General features: G+C 42.4%; 2 protein-coding genes across 2 annotated transcripts in view; both read right to left on the reverse strand.

The window, feature by feature from the left end:
- Positions 1-16,401, reverse strand: part of LOC108624276 (UNC93-like protein) — a 37,074-nt gene extending 20,673 nt beyond the window's left edge. Inside the window, exons 1-3 of the mRNA XM_018023437.2 lie at positions 14,137-16,401; positions 3,648-4,387; positions 411-636 (exon numbers count right to left, since the gene is read on the reverse strand). Coding sequence (XP_017878926.1) covers positions 411-636; positions 3,648-4,371 — 950 coding nt within the window. The 5' untranslated portion in view covers positions 4,372-4,387; positions 14,137-16,401. The remainder of the gene's footprint in view (positions 1-410; positions 637-3,647; positions 4,388-14,136) is intronic.
- A 79-nt stretch (positions 16,402-16,480) lies between these two features.
- Positions 16,481-20,085, reverse strand: LOC108624350 (lipase 1). The gene is made up of 8 exons (XM_026813031.1): positions 19,997-20,085; positions 18,625-18,775; positions 17,868-18,048; positions 17,685-17,799; positions 17,377-17,623; positions 17,129-17,287; positions 16,814-17,041; positions 16,481-16,741 (listed from the first exon to the last, which is right to left on the reverse strand). Exons 2-8 carry the CDS (start codon positions 18,772-18,774, stop codon positions 16,568-16,570), a joined length of 1,254 nt encoding a protein of 417 aa, XP_026668832.1. The 5' UTR covers position 18,775; positions 19,997-20,085; the 3' UTR covers positions 16,481-16,567.
- Positions 20,086-20,367: the final 282 nt, after the last annotated feature.

A 20,367-nucleotide genomic window follows, 5' to 3' on the forward strand; every position in this document is an offset into this window, starting at 1 on the left:
ATGCAATTGTAACAATTTCACTTGATTATGAACAATAAAAATAAATTCATTTTTCAAACTGAGATCGTCTATTATTTCTTCTCGTCTATTTTCATGTTCCCCTATTCCAGTAAAAATCGTTGACGTCCTATACATCCTTAAAGCGATTTTTTGCACTCCAGCGTCGTCGGGGGAGACCGCGTTTCTCAATCGACGATGAACAACGAGAAAGTAATTGTTCGACGCACGGGGAATAGTGCAACGAACACGATTGTTACGCGCGTCAGGCATTCGCGTCCGTTATTAATCGGCGAGGTGAGAAATTAAAGGTCGCCGGTGAATGGAAAGCTGCGTGGCGCCTTTTGAACCAATCGCTGTTGCTCGCGGTGAGAAACAGGGACGATATGGGGCCGGTGCTCATTACTACTCACCTCGAGAGTGGATCGACGAACAGCATCACGATGATCACCGCAACGATCACGCAGGTCAGGTAGATCGCAGAGATCTCGTAGATCTCGGACTCCGGTGGACGTGCCAGGGTCTCGTGGGCGCCGTTTCCGTGCACGCAGAAGTCCGCGCCGCATAATTGCAGCTTCTTCTCGTTCCAGATCGTCACGGTACTGTTACCAGCGTCCGCTACCTCTCCCTCGCTGAGCACTTTTAACAAGAATAAGCTTCGATTAAAATTGATATTAAACGTGATGAAAACGAGAATTGAACTTCGATGAGAAATGATTAAACTGCGAATTCTACACGTATCATAAATTTTGCGTACGAGTACGCAATCCAGAAAGGATAAAAATTATGATTAAGGAAAGAATTCGTAGTACGCATCCTCGCCCTGGCACGGCATAAATCTCTAGCAACAATTTATCAAGATTGCACATAACTTCATCGTCTACAATCGAGCTTCTACGCAATTATTTATGCATCTGATCAGAATCTATCAGGCATCGCATATGTTCACCGAGGCATTCCAAACGTTTAAACACGAGTACGGTTTTATAAAGAAAATTGATCGAAAGTTCCCTTCGAAAACAGACAGTGGTCTCGTTTTGCTTATTAAAATAAACCATTCTCAAGAAGATGGAATCTGAACAGGAATTTCATTCGGACTTCACAATGTTCTGCCGTTTGAATGCATCGAGCCTAGTTATTAATGAAAAATGATATCATTGGTAATACATTCTGGAATCTGCATTGGCCAATCGACTCGCGCGGTCGTCGGACCTGCGAACGATAGGAACTTTCACCGGATCGTCGTTGATAATATCATAGCGTGTTTACAATGTCTCCCACCAGCGTTTCCGATTGTCCGCGAGTCCTACTTATCGGGCTTATAATACATACATACATATAAGTATTCGACTCGGTGTCCGTGCGCGAACGCGTTCCACGCGATTTCCTCGCTACCCAACGATCAAGTTTAGCCTGTCGTTGGAACGCGTTTCCAGCAACCTCTACAGCTAGAGGAATTTCAAATCTATGCTCGTAAAGATCATTAAGAATCTTATTTAATTTACTACGTCGTCGGCTCGGTTACTAAACGGTAAATTATTATTATTATTATATACGAGGAACGTATCGTACGCAGTTGAGAATTCCATACAAATCAATCGCTGGTCGTTGGAACATTTTACACGCATTTGAGGAGATTGATTGAAAATAAATATGTCTCACGGTTCCGTCGGGTAACTCGAGAACCGTGCAACGAGAAACTTGGAAACGTTCACGTCTACGTATTCATTAAAGGCATCGCGTCCCGTTAATGCATGACGAGAGTACGAGACGCGTAATACATTCGATTACACACGATCCGCGAAAAGGCATAAATTAAACGTAATTAACGAACGTGTGTTTACGAAAAATTACGGACTCATGGAAACAATGTCTTCCTTTCCATGCGGTGTATGCGGTCATCGTTTACAGCCACGCTTATCGCGTACCGATAATCGTGACACGAAAAACACGTTTTACACGGTGCCGCTTCCTACAATGACGCATCGGCGGACAATGAATCGTGACGAGGCGCCTCCACCGTTCCCGTTCGCAGAAATTCTGGGGGTTGCTTTCGAGATCGTCGGCTCAAGGCTTGGTTCCGCTAGATCGCCGGTGCGAGTTAATTTGGCTCATTTACGATTCTATTGACGTACATATAGAAAAACTGATTATAATAATAATTATTTGCACGTCAATGCTGAATGTAATAAAAGAAAATGTATTTTAAAAATAGAATATATATGTAATAATCGTAATAATAATACTAATAATACTTTACTTCACGGACAAAGTGTATCATAACATACGATAGAAGTAAAAATACAATAAAAATGAAGGACAAAAGATAAAAGAAAAAAAAATATAAAAATCATTTCGAACAGAGTTTCTTTAACATAAAATTTTTTTTTTTTTTAAAGAACTTCAATTTTCAGATTCAAATCGACTGATTTCAGGTGTACACCCAACATCCGGCAATCTAGTGTTAAAACGCACCTCGAGGTACGAGTGTCTGCACACAAAGTTTCTGCAACGTCATTCGCGACCTTCGATGACCGACCGATTTTGCATACGTCGACCTTCGAGCGGTCGCGGCCCCCGTCTCGCATAAACAGTAGTGATTCGATTAATTACGAATTAATGATACGTCTTCGAGGCTGATGAAAAATGTTATATAAATATCGAGCCTTCGACAAGAAATATAACGAGCAAATCCGATCGCCTCGACGCCCCTATATTTTTTATATCGCACGCGCAACGAATTATGAGGAAAGCGCGGAGCGATGCGAACGGAAGCGGCCGCTGCAGGGAGGAAGCGCGCGATTCGAACGACAGAGAACGGTTGTAACGTTGCCGCCAACCAGGTATCGGGGAATGCGTACGAGGTGGTACGGAAACTGACCGTCGCGAGTTTATACCGGATAAATCTCGTTCCTTCCCGCGTGCGATGGGTTCTCCGTCGTCGTTCCACCGACGCGGCTATCTTTCTCGTCGAGAAACACGGCTGGGTGTTGGTAGCCGTCGGTCGGAGCCGCTCGACCATTGGAGAACGGCGCGTAAGCGTGGCACGGATCGAGTCAGGGAAAGGACCGAACGTTTGGCCCGACCGTCTGACCAGCAGCGTGCTACTACTGCCGCGCGTGTCGCAATTGTGTTCACGAATTACCGGGACACGAGCTCGCGTTCGCTCTGACGTATACAGCGTTAGAAGTCGTGAAACTGGCGGGACTTAGCAGAGATCAATGAGTTCATAAAAGATATTATTCGTGTGGATTCCATCCTCGAGTTTCTCTAAGAAATTCGGTCATCGATTCCAGATCCTTGAACCCGCATTTGCATTTTCAACGATTCTGAAAGGGCACGTGGCCGGTGATATTAATTTATGACAGATTAGGAAACGAAGGATAGAGGTCCGAGTTGTTTTTAATATACCTGAGAAGGGAATTTGATAAAACGGTGGAACGTTTCCTGTTAGGAACTTTCGATTACCTCGATGAATTTATGCGCTTCGACGTCTTCTCAATATCGAATCTGGCTCACAGATGCGTTTCATTCGGTAAAGATCGTCGGTTGAAAATTTCTTACTGATTCAACGTAACACTTCAACTGGCGCTGAATACCGATCGGTCGTGTCTACGTTTACGGCGCGAAGAAACAAGGCCAGAACTTACCCAACGAGGAGATGAGGTTTCCCCAGAGTTCGGCGGTCTGCCAAGCGAGGAAGAAGAATCCGAAGAACCTGACGACGATCGCGTCAACCGGTTGATCGGTGAGCTTCGCGTAGACGCCGCCGACTTGGGTGAGGTAGGTGGCTTTGGCCGCCCACATGGGCGCGGCGCCCAGCCCGAGCAGCACCCCGGCCGGCACTAGGGTGTAGAATTTCGGGTAGAACTGCGATGCGATGTACGGTGCGTAACACATCATAGATACGCATAAAGTCCATTTCACGGTGAGCCTCTTGATGAGGAACGTGGGCACGAAGATGCATGAGAGCACCTGGGCGGCGTAGATCGCCGAGAGCGAAACGGTGCCTAGACCGTCACTGGCGTTTATAGACGACTGGAGATTCGCCGTGCCTTGGAACGCGGTGAACTGCACCATGAACGCGATCGACACGGTCCCAATGTTCTTTAGGATCCTCCATTTCTCGCCGCGGGAGAGCTTGAACTTTCTCGATTGAGTGTCGTCGTCCGTCGACGACAACTGCGGCGGCTTGTGCGGCTCCGGGGGTATCCCGTCGATCACATCGTCCTTGTAGCCCTCGTTCCTGTAACCGACGCCGCTCACGGTCACCGTGTACACGGTCGTCTCGTCGACGCCGCCACCGCCGCCGCCGCCTCCACCATCGCCACAGCTACCGACACTTCTGGTACCATCGTGTTGCGAAGCTACCATTCTCCGTGCTTGCTACCTGCGACATTACACGAAAGTACATTAGATACCTCTCGATTAATTATACAGAGGATAAGAATTTCATAATAAAAACTGCGCGCTATATTTACGTCTATTTTGTATACAATTTGTCAGGTCGTCATTTGAGACTGACTTGAGAGTCTCGCGGGATACAATTTATTAAACAGGTATTTAAAGAATGGAAGAGAAGGCGCGTGTAGTTTGTTAGTCACGATCGTCTCGCTTGTATTTTCTGTACATAAACGCGATTTATAACGGACCCTTCATTGGTATGAAGAGGCACGCGGAGACCTCGCGATTTAAAGGGAACCTTGTCCATCCTTTTAAACCTGTTTCACACTAACAGATCACGTTTCTGTTCATTACACAGATTCTTCATATTTTCTGTACATCAGACGTATTTCAACGAATCAAATCTACGGTGTACCGTCTACATTTCTTTGTCGTACAACTTCTAATCAACAAATATGAATCCTTGTCATCATTGATTCTGATCGAATGATACCACGACCGCTGGTGTGAATCGAGCTTAGGTTCTTCTCTTTTTTCATTTGTGAAAGGGTCTCGTGGAACGGTCGCGTCCGCGAAGCACGTTCCAGTTGCGCTTGTAAATTCGTTTGTCGTCGATGTAATCGATGGGAATGCGTGACCGGGCGGTACAATGCTGTGACACGTGTCGTACGGCGTGCATCGCAATTAACCGGCGCTCGCAATACCTTCACCTCGTTCGCCGACTCTTTCTGCCGTCCCCACCGACCCGAATCTTCTTCTTCGTCTCATTGGCAACGTTTCTCGAGCCAACTTTCTTCCGCTACCATCGTCACTTGTACGCGTCTGTTAAATCGTCGTTCGCTACCAGAACCATCGAGAAACGACTAATTTCACTCTTCGACATATCCGACGGTGTCTAGTTAATGCAAAATTGAAACGCTTTAACAAATACGCTTGTTTCGCTAAGAGATTGAAACGAGGCGTCTTCAGGAAAGATTTATGCGGTTTAAACACGATTAACATACAATAAACTTGATAAATAAACAATATCTGCGGAAGACGACTCGATAAATACACGTCTCTGTATAACGTATGGGCGTGAAAGAAAAAAGAACGATGCTGCAACCGTATGCAAAAAGGTGTATTTCAACTTGATGGGATCGCGATAATCACGCGCGGGAACATCGCCGAGAAATAAATACTGAAACCTTGGTTCCGTTGCGATCGTCCGTCAAGATCGAGAAGTGTTTCGCGGAAGGCGACGAAAAATATAAAACCAGTAAAAACTGTGGTAAACCGAGTGGTACTTCGAACGAAACACGAGAGTCGACGTCGATTTTCTCTTCCTTTAAGCTTGGAAGATAAAGCGGCGCGGAAAAGCAAGACGAAAAGACATAACTAATCTTTCGGTTGCATAACGAGAATACCGCCGTCGTACCATGCGAGCGCGCGATACGAGAATTCTTCGTTTCGTCCTTCGAGGAAACACGCGAGAAATGTTTTACCGCGGTTGTAACGCGCCGCTTTCCACTAACAGAATTCGTCGAACGTTTGCCAAATTTCTCGTATTACATAATATCCTCAGAAGTGTCTTTTAAATTTTGTCAACATCGATTAAGGTTTTATGAGCCATAAAATCCCTACTAAAATTTTAATACGTGTAATAAAAAACTGTGTCCAATATTTAAGGCGATGAGCTTTTAGAAAGAATAATTATTACAGAGGAGTAAAGTTTATAAAATTGTTCCACCTGTTTTTCTCATAAGGAATTATTAACGCATTATTTCTAAAATTTTATACAGTGTTTCATTAAAATTTTTTTAAATGCTTTGTCATTGTTTTTATGCAAGGGTTCGTACAACCTTAAGCATGGAAGTTGCCTGCTTCTTCGTATAATCATCAGATTTTTTTAATCGTGTTTCTATGCCTGTTAATCGATCTGATGATAAGTATAATAGGTATCAAAAAATTATATAATAAATCGGCTGGTAAGCTCTTCTGAGATTCAAAATAATTGCGGTATTTAGTGATTCGATTCATTATATAGAATTACGATAATTGACATCGATTTGATATTTCTTCCTGAAACTCTGCCGATTAGATTCGAAAGAGTCGTAACGATCAGAAAAATAGCTATTACACAAGTGGCAGGATCAAACGATTCTCGAACCGCCAAACCTGAGCTCGTAGTCGTCAGTGTTACACTCTCGCAGGTAATTATCTTCATCGTGATCCCATTAACGACAATTATCGTGGAAATTAGTCTCGCTAGAATTTATACATTTATGTTAAAAACTGCTGATTTCTCAGCGAAGACTTCGTATTTCGACTTCCATACAATAAAAATCGCCCAGTGGTCAGTAAAACGTTAGAAAATGCGAAAGAAATCCTTTGGAAAACGAAGGAACAATCATTAATATCGTCGTTGCCGTTTAAGAACAAAGTGGACGGCTTTCGTCGGTTCGTAATAAAAGGGACGATGATCATCGGTGAACACAGAGTTTACACAGGCGATGGGTGCTCGGCTGGTCGAAAAATCGGTAGCCGCGACGACGGTATGCGTAATTAAGCGTCGTCGTCGGACGTGTAGCAAATGTATGCGTAAGTGAATTCCCACTTTTATATCGGCAGCACAGAAACACAGTTCGCGTGACCCTGACTCACTTCAACGACCGATTCGGCCACCAAAGTCTGGTCAAGTACCGCGAGAACACCCACCCCGACCAGTTCCCGAACGTCCTTCGACCCGACTTCGACCCATTTGCATCGCGTACCGGCCATAAATATTATACCAATCAATAAAGTATTTTATGTAATGCGTATATAGTACCGCGATTCTTACAATAATTGATACAATTGTTTCTATAATGATTCTATATATTCATATAAACCGTCATTTGCATAGGCTTCCAATGTTAAGAAAACGTAGTCAACATTAGGTAGCCAAGCTCCACCTTCGGGACCCACACGTGACCAAACAGCGGCAATTTTAGCTAATGAATTTAAATTTTACATAACATATGAGCAGTATTCATGGTCATTACTTATTTTTAAGATCGCCATTAGCATTTACTTAAAGCGATTTTAAAAATAAGTATGTAACTGCTTTACATGTTTAGTTGTAAAAATTTTGGGTACCGAGTATAGTGGCGTTACCATATGTTGGCTACGTTTCTTCTAGCGGACCAACGGGCCATGTGTATACAATCAAAGGTTCTATCGTAGGTATAATAACGGCAACGTGTCGAATGGAGAAGATCCAGCACGTTCCTGTACGTCCTTCGGCTCTCTGACCATGAATCTCGCCGTGCCATTTTTCTGGTAAACAAAATAGACGCCTGAGAGGCCCCGAACTATCTTTAGCCAGTCCATCACCAATTATTTCATAACACCTGGCAGTTTCGACACCTGCTTATTTTCAAGTATCATCTCTTTTGGCCACAGAAAATAGGATTGGCGACGTAAAAGGATTTTTAGTACGCTTTCGGTCATCGATCACGGGGAAGAAAAAGGAGATACTCGAACGCGATTTCCATAAAACGTAGAATCGATCGGCTTCCTTTTCGACGAACATGGCCGATTGCCAATCGACGATTGAGAAAGCGAGAAATCGTCGCAACCCCGGGTGCCAGTCGATGCCTCTCATTTTTATTCGCACGAAAATTCCGCTCGGTTCTACGAGTCTCGGTAAAAATCATCTCTTCGTCATTGGCAAACCAGCTCATGCATCCAGAAATATCAGATACCGTCAATCACCTACAACAGGCATGGGAAACTCACTGACTATTGAGGACCATATTAAATATTATATTTTAAATCGGGCCACGAAACGAAAAAAACAAATGGAAATAATGACGAAGCATAACTTTTTTTTATAAACATATCAATACGTATAAAATAATAATACACAGAATATAAATGTATTAAGAAATACATTTGCATTTAGTAAAGTTTCTTTTTTTTCACTTTAAAATTATTTAACTCTTTCAGCGTTAAGTAATGCGACGTGAGCTGCTCACTTTTTACGATAATGCGAATGCATACACTGATATAATCTCAAAAGTAGTATCAATCATATATGCGTTCATAGCCCAAAATGAATGATTCTGTGAGAACCCATATGTACGTCTATATCGCTTAAAGGGTTAAATAAAATAATACTATGTATTTTTTAAAGAAACTTGGCAACGTTTTCCTTTAACCAAATCTTCAAAGTTATAGTTATTTTTAAAATTGCTTAAACGTGTTCGTCTTAATCTTGTTTTTTCCACAGTTAAATTGTATGTAATATGTATGTTAATTGTAAATAATTTTTAAGATAGAAAATGGAAATGCACAAATATATGTTAGCAAATATAGTTTCAGTGTTGACAAAAGTTAAATAAAGGTATTGGTTACCAATCCTGGCGAGCTGTGTGTTTCACATGCCTGAACTACAGTAAATGATCCAATTTCCATCCACGTCACGATTCCTACTCACTGACTTTTTTCCTATTTGCTTTACTAGTTTTTCACAAGTGAATAAAAATTGTGTCACAAACCGAAATTATGATATTTACTATTTTGATTTTATATCCTAAAAACTTTGATAATTAAGACAGAAGAGGAGTACTCGTACTTGGAGCGTGCCGAAATCTTTCTACGACGAAGGTCGAAATGTTTTTCCTTCGACCTTTTTTCTCGAGCCTCGCAGGAGCGAAAAGGAGCGCAGACTCTCGAGCTCTACGTTAGCCGCGATGTTCACCTTGATCGTTGAACGCGTTAACACACTTTTCACACGGTGTACTACAAACGAGCGTTGATCTACTCGACGCAGGACGACGAGTGAAAAGAGTTGTCATAAATTTCGATTGATAAGAACTCTCCGGCTGGCATTTAACTGTAAGATCACGCATACAATATTTCAAGCAACGATTATCTGTCCGCTGTTTTCGAAAATGTTGTCTTCTGTTTTGCAACGGTACGTGGTCGCCCGTATGCACCATTGTAAATACGGATAAAGCGGTAACCCGAATTATGCAAGAACCCCGTCGTAGCTGTTGTTACTGCGTTTTTAAACAAAGCTTACGTGTAATGCACACTGGAGACCTTTCCTAGGATAAGAACGCGCGCAAATGGTCGACGATAAAACCGTAAAGGCTACGGTCGTGAAAATCGGCAGGGAAAACGCGTACTGTTTTATCTCGACCCGCACGTGTTTCGAAACGTTCGAGCAACGGAGGAACATAAGAGGATTAAATGAAATTAACGAAGCGCCCTGAATCAACCGATGGATTTAACGAACTGCGTGTGTCGATCCTAAGTCCATCGTTTCGTCGATACGTTCCATCGACTGAGTTCTTATATTCCCTGTTTTTTACAGCTTTTATAGCTCGTCATTTGTACAACGTCCAGAGGTACACCAATGATTTCGATCATCGATACGGAACGCGTTTGGTCACCGTTCGAACGTAAACGCTCGCGCAAATAAGAATGTAGGGAGATCGTAAGAACGTGGACGATGAAAAGTGCTCGTTATCTGAACGGTATTTCGCTCACTGCATTCCTCCGTTTCGCGTTTAACGCCTTATTGTCAACGCATTGAAATAAAACTGCGCGTATGCATTATTCGCGAACTGGAACCAAAACCGTACAACGCAATGAAAAACATGTTGAATTGAAAACATCAAAACGCAATGAAATCTCATCCCGTATGATTCATAATAATTGTTTCATTCACTATATACTAAATACGATGATCAGAAAAGCCAATATGTTAGCGAATGAAAAATGATCGTTCGACTTTATCGCCTCTGTTAACTTAAAAACCTGTCAATCATTGCAACTGTAAAAAAAAAGTCTGTTCAGTCGAGAGGCTTGATCGACAGATTGAATTAAGAATCAAACAGGATTGCCGTATTTTCGTAGATTAACAATGAACCTAGCGAAAGTTCTACTCTACTATATTTATATTTCTTCCATTTGGATGCGACTTAGCGTTGGCATTGAAAAAGAAAAGGCCACGTACCGTTGGCAAAGAGGTATTTAAAACCAACGATTCGTGAATGATAGGCTTGGTGTTAAATCGGTGAGCAACGAAATTCTACCGAGGCTCGATTCGATCGGAGGAAAACAGGTTCGATCGTAAGTAAGTATATTTTACTGAAAACTCGACGATCGTCGCGAGCGACCGCGGTCGTTGTTTTCGATTCGAGGAATCTGTCACCGGCAGCATTCGCGGCACACCTCGCGGGACACCCTGTATGTATATACGCCGGATTAGAAAGTCCTCGCGGAACGATCGGCTCGTAAATGCTTCAATCGTTTCACAACGAAATGCTCCAAGGCGTAAACGCGCGCCGTTGTCTCGAGCCACGATAGCCTTCACGGTACAACAGTGCTACGGCTCTCGTAAATGCAATCATCTCGTCTCCCGTGTCATCGAACTCGAGCAAATTTTTAACCGATGCCAACGACACGATTCAACCGCGTTTCTATTCCTTTCCTCCGTTTAGAACGATTAGGAAGAATAAAAAGTAGTAACGTTATCGAGACTAGTTTTCGTCTACTCGAGCCATCTTATCGATGACTACTTATCTCTTTGCTTTTAGCTTACGTCCCAAGCTCATTTTCCAAGATCCTTAAACGATCCTACCGTCTTATCCTTACTTCGGTCTTATCGTCGGTCTCATCGTCAGTTCCGTCAGACGTCGGTCAATTTGCAATGAAAATTTATTTTATCTTTGATTGCAATTTATTAAATGACACCCCAAATCAATGAATCGAAGGTGGTTCGATGACTACGAAGGGGAATTCGAAAACGTAACACGATTCTACTATCTGTGTCGTAAATCCGACCGAGACGAGCCACGGCGTGTTTCGCTTTTACTGACGCCTCTGCTGGGGTCCTCGCGCTGGAACGATTAGACGCGTAATAAGGGTATTGACGTAAACACCGATTATCCGAAGTTGGACAGAGTTTGCACGGACACAGGAAGTAAAACAAAGCCGGCGATCGATACACGATGACACGAGGAGACCGAAGAATGTTCAACGACTACCCGCGTTTCATTCACGTCGGCCCGTTTATGTTTGCCTCCGACACCTGTTTCCTATATTCCGTCCTGCCAGCGGTCTGTTATCAGCGAAATTCAACGACTTGGTTATTCTCGAATAACGCGCGATAACGAACGATTATTCGGAAACTGGAATACATGGTAAAACCCAAGGACGTGTTTGACTATGATGAGGAGGCCGAGAATCGAACTGTCGTAACACTTGCTTTTATTAAGAGCAATCTTATTTACTGTGATGTGTCTGTGAATCTGGACGCTCGTGTCAAAGCTCTCTCGTTGCAATTGAATCGTCTAGTCAGTTTGTTTAAAAGCAAAGAATCAAGGATCGAGCTATTTGATTTTCGGTGTACAAAGATAGTCAGGCTTGCAGCTGCGCTCAACCACGGCCCGTAAACGTTGTTCGTTTGCATTCTTTTGTTCTGTGTCACGCTGTGCTCGGAACAATTAAACATTACATTGGGAGTAAGTAGCGAGCGTGGAGGAGTATGTTTTCCCTCGGTAGGAATGGTCGATCATAGATCATAGTTCGACGTTTGCGTATAAAGTAAACCGTAACGATAGCCCCATAAATTATGTCCACGGTTCCAAGAACAACGTTCTCTCAAACAGCTGCATTAGCTTTGCGACCTGATCAGATTTGGCGATAACGTAAAATCTTGCTGTCCCAAGTGAATTATGAGATTCTATTCTTTTCTACCGACCCCTTACCTAAAAACAATGACAAAGCGTTGAAATTTTAACAGTCACTAGACATTACATTAATAAAACACTGTACAAAGTTTTAGAAATTTTGCAAGCCTATTAAGAAAGTTATTACATCTTGCATTCTCATGTCGAATGACATGAGTTTTGATTTCATATATGTATAATAAGACTTTATAATACAAGGTCATACATGTCAATTTCGAGGATATTATTTAAGATATGCAATAAAAAGTATGCATAAATAAGAGTTACAGAACACGTAGACAATGTAGACAGTTGCAAGTTACGTGCAATCATTCTTAGCGAAGAATGTATATATAATCCGTAGATGAAGTTACATTTGGTGTGTACAAGGCTGACGGCCGTAGCGTATTAAGTAACAGTAAAATGAGGAAAACTCATTGAAAGACCGAAAGATCTTTCAGTAGTTGATAAACTCCTCTAAACTGGTTTTTATGTATTAAGATTCTATTTACATAAATATGACTACGAATACCGCTGTTCGAAGCCGGTGTTTATAGAAACACGTCCGAAATACACAGTTTATCTGTTCACTGGTATTTATAATTCCGCATGTTATCATTGCTAATTCCTGTTGCACAATTGAAATGTTTTTAAACTTGTGATAATATATAGTGGTTCTAAAGACTCTCTCAACATTTGCTAAATAATGCTAAATAAAAGCGTGCATTACCTGTGCAATTTCGCGTGTCAAGTCGTAGTATGACTTAGCAACGGTGGTAGATTACCTCGTCAATTTCTGTTCAAGAGAATTTACTACTGCGAGTTCACTTTCATTGATCGATCCTTCATATTTTCCAATTGCATTTCCCTCGGCGAACGAAGACAACTTCAACCTGTTTCGCGTACGCAACCTTCTCACTCTCCGACCTGTTGCACGCGCAGCAGCGAGCAGGTTGCAATTAAACAAAACGCGAGGACGGTCACCAAACCGGATGTACGTTCGAAAGTCGCAAATACGCGTCGAATTCCATATGGCTTACCCTGCGTCTATGTTACAACGTCGCGGTTCATTATTATCTCTACGTATTTCTCGAATATTCATGCCTTTCGTTAGACGACGGTGCCGCTAGCTCGCACGCTATCGGCTCGTGGCGAGGAAAGAAAATGACGCATAGAACGCTAATAATCAATTGGGAATACTTTCAATGAAAACTCGTCACCGCAAGTCGCACTATTCGTCTCGAACTACCGTTATCTCTCGCTGAATTCGGCCAACGAACAGACTAATCAGTTACATTTCTGTCTTCTGATAAAATTTTCAAGGTTCTTAGTCCACTCGAAAAGTTACGATCGATTGATTTGTGGATCATACACACAAGAATTGTTCTACGTCTACCTGACTAAATAATTTAAAAGGAATGTGCATTATAAATTATAACCTTATAACTTCCTGAAGAATCTGTCCATATTCGAGTCATCTTTCGATGCTGAATGAATCCTGAATCGTCTTGAATGCCTGTGCAGTATTTAATCCTGACGAACGCTGACTAGATTTGTCTACGCGAATTGTGGCTTTCGCGAGTACGAAGACTTATGGTAACGACATCGGATTATACAACGCGGCGCCTGTAGCACCGCGGGTTGCCCGCGATCAGGACCTTCGAGCTCGCTCTTACAAACGCGATCCAGGCTGGTCGGCACCGGTGACGATTTCACGTTACACTTTCCCGGCTTTGGCAGGCCACTATTTTCGCGCGTATCCGATTTCTCGCGTCAGCTTTTTCCACAAGCTGCCACGGTAGGCACGCGTGGAATACCGATACCCGATAAGTTAAAAATAAACGAGGACGTCGGCGATAAATATTAAGTAACTGTACATCGGCTTGTTGCACGCGAACATCTTACCCGCACGCATATATACACGATCGTTCGTGCAGCCGATCGAGAAACGGCTCGAAGGATCCGTATTTGCGTTTAATCAGCGACAGGATCGCGTCTAACTAAAGATATTGTTCAGAGGATGTTCACTTACGTGTTAACGCTCGACGGTCGATTAGTCCGGACGACAAGCTCGTCTTCGTCCCTGTCTCTCGAATTTCTTCCGACTTCTTCGCCGCTCCAGCGCTCTTTCGCCTTTCCACTCTTCTGAAGTTGGTCGCGCGCCCGTTCAACAATACTATCTGTGACGACCCGCGAAACAACGATCTTCGACACACCGCGTTCTTCGGAAAAATCGTATTCTCTTCCTTGCTTCCGGTTTTTCTTGACTATCGATCAGAATCGAGCCCGTGCCATGCCACTGCGAGGAGCACACGAGATCGCGACGAAACGAACACGACGAGCAGGAGCGAAACTGGACTCGGTACGAGTATCGGCTTTGGCGAGTGTATGCGCGGCCAAACTGTACACTCAGGGGCGTCGAAGAAAATGCTCGTGAAAGAAGGAGCTCGTCGAGTAGCAGCTACATCCGAACGGTTCGGGGTTTCGGAGACAACTGAGCCTACCAGCGGACTTTGGAATCGGTGAACGGTGTTGTGTCGGTTCGCCGGACTCGCGAAGACTTCTCCGAGTTCGAGGCTCTCCGAGAGACTCAGTCGTACTCGTTGTTTTCTTCCGTCCTTCTCGTTCCTTCTACCTCCCTCCCTTTCTCTCCCTCTCTCTCTCTCTCTCTCTCTTCGCGTGTACGGATACTATGTGCACGGTAGGTGGTACACGCGGGATCGCGTTGGTTCTACTCGCTCACGACGGACTCCGCTTCTGTACCTCTTGTATCTCCTCCTGCGCCTTTTGTTCCTTCATCCCCGTGGCGGCTTTTCTCTATGAACCTCGCACCACCTCCGGACCCGCCGCAAAACGCAAGCGCGACTCATCGTGTTGACCGCGGACGCACGTGCGTGTCTCGCGACTCCTGCCGCGATAGAACAGACGCGGAGGACGCGACGCTACTGTTTACCTATGGTCTGTCCCGTGTTCTGCTCGTTCCAATTGATTCAATATTGATTCTTCATTTTTCCTTTCCCCGATTTCGAGAATTTTAAGATTATTATAAGATTAAATATTGCTACCGACGAGAAACAATAAATTATGACTCTCCCCAGCCCCCTCTCCTTCTACCGTTCCTTGTGTCAGGTTAGCGCGAAACTAATGTAGCGCCAATCGAGTAAACATTCCAATTCCATTTTGCCTGCTGTACTCTCGTTATTAACTCGAATAACCTGGCGAATAATTGGGGTAAAGTTCGCCGGCGCTCGTTTATGGAAGTCTGAATCACCGATCGATTGTAAACGGAATCGCGTGTTATAATGAGCCGCTTAGCGCGTGCATCCGAATGCATTAAAGATCGCGGCGCGCTTTATAACACGATTCCTTTGTCGTCCGTTTGAATCGGGCACGCGATCGGTATGTACCGAGAACGCAAGCGTTTTACGACCTCTTACGCATTTCGGGTAACCGTAAAGAGGAGACCTCTTCGAACCGTACGAACCGACCGAAGAAATTGTTCGAGGAATTTCACGGTCTTTGGCCTGGGATTTCAGAAGATACATAACCCCGGGCTTTGTCGAGGAAAAACCTTTCCTTTTCACCCTGACAGGGGAACATATTTCCCCGTCCCTAATGAGTACCGTTAACCGTTTGTTTGATCTGGAAAGCCGATTGCGAACGAGACAGTCCGTTTTTTACTGCCAGTAATGTAACGAGGATCTTTTTTTTTTTATCCAGCCGCGCATAACAAAATCTGAAGCGTGTATGTAAACTCACATCCTTGGAATATCCCTGAGGGATACCCTCGGATGCGACCGGTGTTTTTCCATTACACAATCATTAACAGAACCTATCGGCATTGATTCACAGAATGTCTCTAAACAGTGTGGGAATGCCTTGACGACATGACCGCACCTTCGCACAGACGATTTTTCGTGTCGATCTTGTTTTTACGTAGAAATGGTACGTCCGATTCGAATGATAATGAAAGCGTATACCGAGTCCGATGAACGGGCAGAGAGAACATTGTTACGAAATTGGTTTGTTATTCTTTACGATCAATCGAATATTTTGTCGTGCGGAATAGAAATTTGTCTGAAATTTCCACCAAGTAGGCCATGGCTTTCTGGGCCGATTCGTAGATTATGACATCAATACATTTTACGTAACACCGGTGGAGAATAAATACCTAACTTGGGTTAATATTCAGGATGCACCATCGGTCCGATCGGCCGACCAGATTATTCACGCGAACGTTCGAGGTATTCCGTATAAAGAATCAGGAATATCTGAGCGAGAAGGTTCTACGGAGGTTTCCACTATTTTGGTGGAATCCTCTCTGCTCAATTTACTTCGATTCACTTTAACGGAAGTAATCGAAATTCGATGGCGAATGGAATTGGAATGGGAGTTCGAGATACTCATTATATTTTTCATTACATAAATACAGCCTCTCGATTATTCTAATGTTTAAGAAATGTTTAAGTTTCTAAGTGTAAGTCTAACGTATTGTTAGTTAATATATCAATTAGTTGATCGAAGACCAGTTGGCGAACGTTTCTAGCCACCAAAAAGTCAAGGTGATTAAATTTCTTGTATGGTACTTTGTAGAAAACTGGTTTATGAGGTAGCTTGTTAACAAATCTTACGACGTCCTAAAACAGAGATAAACGACAATAAAATCGAGGCGAACATATCTGGAAACTTATTTAAACCGAAATACAGACTATACGAGTAGAAAGCCAGTCGTTCTCCCCCCAGAACATGGCGATTGGTGTTATGATCCTCGATATATTATACTCCGGTGGCTCGGTGCTATTGTAAATCTCCAAATTTTTGTCTTTGCCGTAGTCGTATTGTCTAAAGTTTCCGGATTTGACCAACTGGCCGTAATGCGTGAGTTGTTTGATAGATCCACCGGCCGGTATGTGGTTCAAGAACTTAGGCATTAATTGCTACGATAATTAAAGATTTGCGTAAATAATTAAAAACTGCATAAACGAAAAATCGCTAACATAGTTAGCGCATCTCTGTGTACTCACGTAATCAAATTCCGTACTGTCGAATCCGACCACGAGGAAAAACACATTAGAGCAGACTTCTTCTTCCAGAGTATTGAAATAACAAATGTATTTCGTCAAAATCTTAACAAGAATATCGTTCGGTAGGAACTCGCCATGTGAGACGGCCTCAATTACTTTCTAAGGATCGAGATAACGTCTGATTAGAATCGAGGCTGCTTCGTTCAGCAAACCGGACTCACTGTCAATAATATTACCCTGTTCCTTACCTTCAAGGGTTCTTCGGCAAAGGCTAAAAATCGCATTACGGGAGATTGCACATATTTCAAATACGCGACCGGGGCTAAGACATACGCCGATTGCACCAATCGTGCTATCTGCGGTCGCTCGCTACATAGGACAAAGAAAGCTGTTGTACCCATCGAGTATCCGATGTAGGCCCTCAACAAGTTTTGTTTCGTTTCCACGATATGAGTGAGCATCGCCGGTAGATCGTAAATGCCTGATTCATGCCAACTGAATAAACAAGCATCTTATTAATTAACATAAACCTCGCGTACTTATTTGTCACAAATACCTGAAATCCCAAAATCTTCTATCGTCGGAGGACAGATTAACGTGAGCCCTCGAATAAGTGTTCCCCCGAAAATTCCCCAACCACACATCGTAACCCCGGTCGGCCAGCAAGAAAGCTGAGGGATAAGAAGAAGAACTTATGTATTAAGTTCTATAGAGATAGAAGGAGCATTCAAATAAGTACCTAAGGATACGCTTTTGTTAGCGATGAGCCAATCCGCAGAGCTACCGAGTAAACCGTGTTGTAAAAAGACCGCTGGGGATCCTGGTTTCCCAAGGATACGATGTATCGTCAAGATGTAACCATCCTCTGTCGTCACAGTGTGTGCCTCGGCCGGATAACCCTGACTTTGTATTATTTGCAACTACAATCGAAGGAATCACAGATTAGTCTTCGATCGGCGATGAATTATTTCACGTACCAAAGCGTCTGTCCTTGAACATTGAAATCGTATCATGGAAAAGCTCCATCACCGGTACAATTTTTCCACGCATTAGTCAGACGAATGAGATAAATAAATCTCAAATATTTAGTTAACAATAACGGGGCGTACGTATAATTTCACTTAATAATTCATGGAACATAATGTACTCGGTAAGTTTACTAACAGGGAAAAAAGAGCTCGAGTACACGATGGAATAGAGAAGTTCTGCGTACGACCCGTAATGATCATAATTATAAGATTCCACAAACAATATCATTTTAACGCTGAGAATAATGTAAAAGGCATATACGGTTTTAAGTGAAAAAGATTTTATTTCCTTTCCCGGAGATCTCGCAGTTTAATTAGGTATCGAGCAATTTATTAGCGCGATTAGATACGTGATAACACGCTAAATAGAGTTAATGATAAACTATGATAAACGCGATTCAGACAACTGTGTCGATTCTTCTTCCGTCCTTTCAACGCACAGAATAAAAGATTCGTAATTAGACTTACTGAATTGAGATTGTCGTTCGTTTGATCGGTCCTTCGAAACTCATCGAAAATAGAGTTGGGAATGGTATCGAGCGTTACGTCTGAGATCGCCCCCGAAGCTGCATGAGAGATCAGCCACAGGGACGAGAACGTGATGATCAGATCTTTCATTCTTAGAATCCCGCGCAAACAACAACAGAAATGACAATTTCAGATAGAAGAGAACGTTTATCTATGGATTAACACTGGCGTTACAGCTTCATCTGTGCAAAGACAAAACCTTAATAAACCGTTTGCAGTTCTCTTTATCGTTACAAATGTGTTTCATCTTTAAGCGCTAGTCATTCATGATTCATCTGTCACGCGTATCGTTGTCCGTTTCAATGCGAAAAAATTCATTCATCACAGCACAATCTGAATACGATAAAACGTAACAAAAGGACACGGAAGGAAACTGATCTGCGATTTGACGTGGCAATTTGTTACAGACGACAGAAATGAGGGGATTTTAAAACCACCGTACCTGAATCCTGCAAATTACAGAGTGATGTATTAGAAGCGAGGATGAAAATTATATATGCGAAAGAATAAAAAATTATTGCGAGACGTAAAATTTGTTATCTGTTATCAGGTACATATAATTAAAACGTATCCTTCAGCATACAGAAACAGTACTTGATAAATAATATTCATGTCCATTTTTGGTTGTTATCTTCACTTTCCTTTACGTTTAAAAGTACATAATATTTTAATAATATGCATGGACATATACATTTCCTTTTTTATTATAAATGGTAAGTTCATGATGTCTCGATCTATTCGGTAATGACGTACGACAGGAGAGTCATGACCTAGAATTATTCACAATCGGATTATCTCGTAATTTATTTACAGTTATACGATTACAGAAGCATGTTATTTGAAAAATAAACGTTAGATAGTGAATCATGTTTCACTCGTCGTATCTTCCGAATAATTAACGGGTTTAGAACTATTTATCTACTTTAGTTCTTTTCACTCGAATTTAATTACTGATCGAAACGAGTCTACTTAGAACAATCAATGAAACTGATGTCTCAATACCTGCCTCCGTTGGATATATTAAAAGAAAGCCGAATTGTTATGCGTCGATGTATTCATTATGTAATAAAATTATATACTCCTACATAAGCATTACAATATTTCTCGCTATTCCTAACACAAATTAGCAATGTCTGACATTCGATAAACACGATGTTTTAAATACTTACAACACAAGACAACACTGAAGAATTTACTGGTAGAAATTAATAATGATAAACTAAATTACTATTATTGCAATGACACAACATAAATATTAGAAACATACGTATCGTATCGAACGTTTCGTCACGAAGCCGCTATACTAATTTACCCTCTGGTACAGTAATTATCGATATAATATCCAAACACGAACGCATCCAACAATACTGCTGAACTACTCCCGGCAGGAACATAATCAAGCGCTCAACAATGCTTACTGTCAATGTCAAATAAAAAGTAGTTAACCTAGAAGATGTGTCAACCCAACTGTCTCATGTCCGAAATAATAGACCATAATAGACCACGGCACCGGGCCGAAAAGTCAGTAGCGCGTTAGAAAGAAAGAGCTATAGACAGATACCACACTATTCTTGTTTAATCGCGCGATTTATAGGTTATTTTTATTAAAAGAACGCTGAGCGCGCATGCGTGATTAAATAAAGATAGACAGGTATCTGTTTATAACTTCCTCTTTCTACGCGC

Source organism: Ceratina calcarata, unplaced genomic scaffold (assembly GCF_001652005.2).
Source record: "Ceratina calcarata isolate Rehan_Ccalc_2016 unplaced genomic scaffold, ASM165200v1 scaffold305.2, whole genome shotgun sequence".
NCBI classification, from domain to species: domain Eukaryota; kingdom Metazoa; phylum Arthropoda; class Insecta; order Hymenoptera; family Apidae; genus Ceratina; species Ceratina calcarata.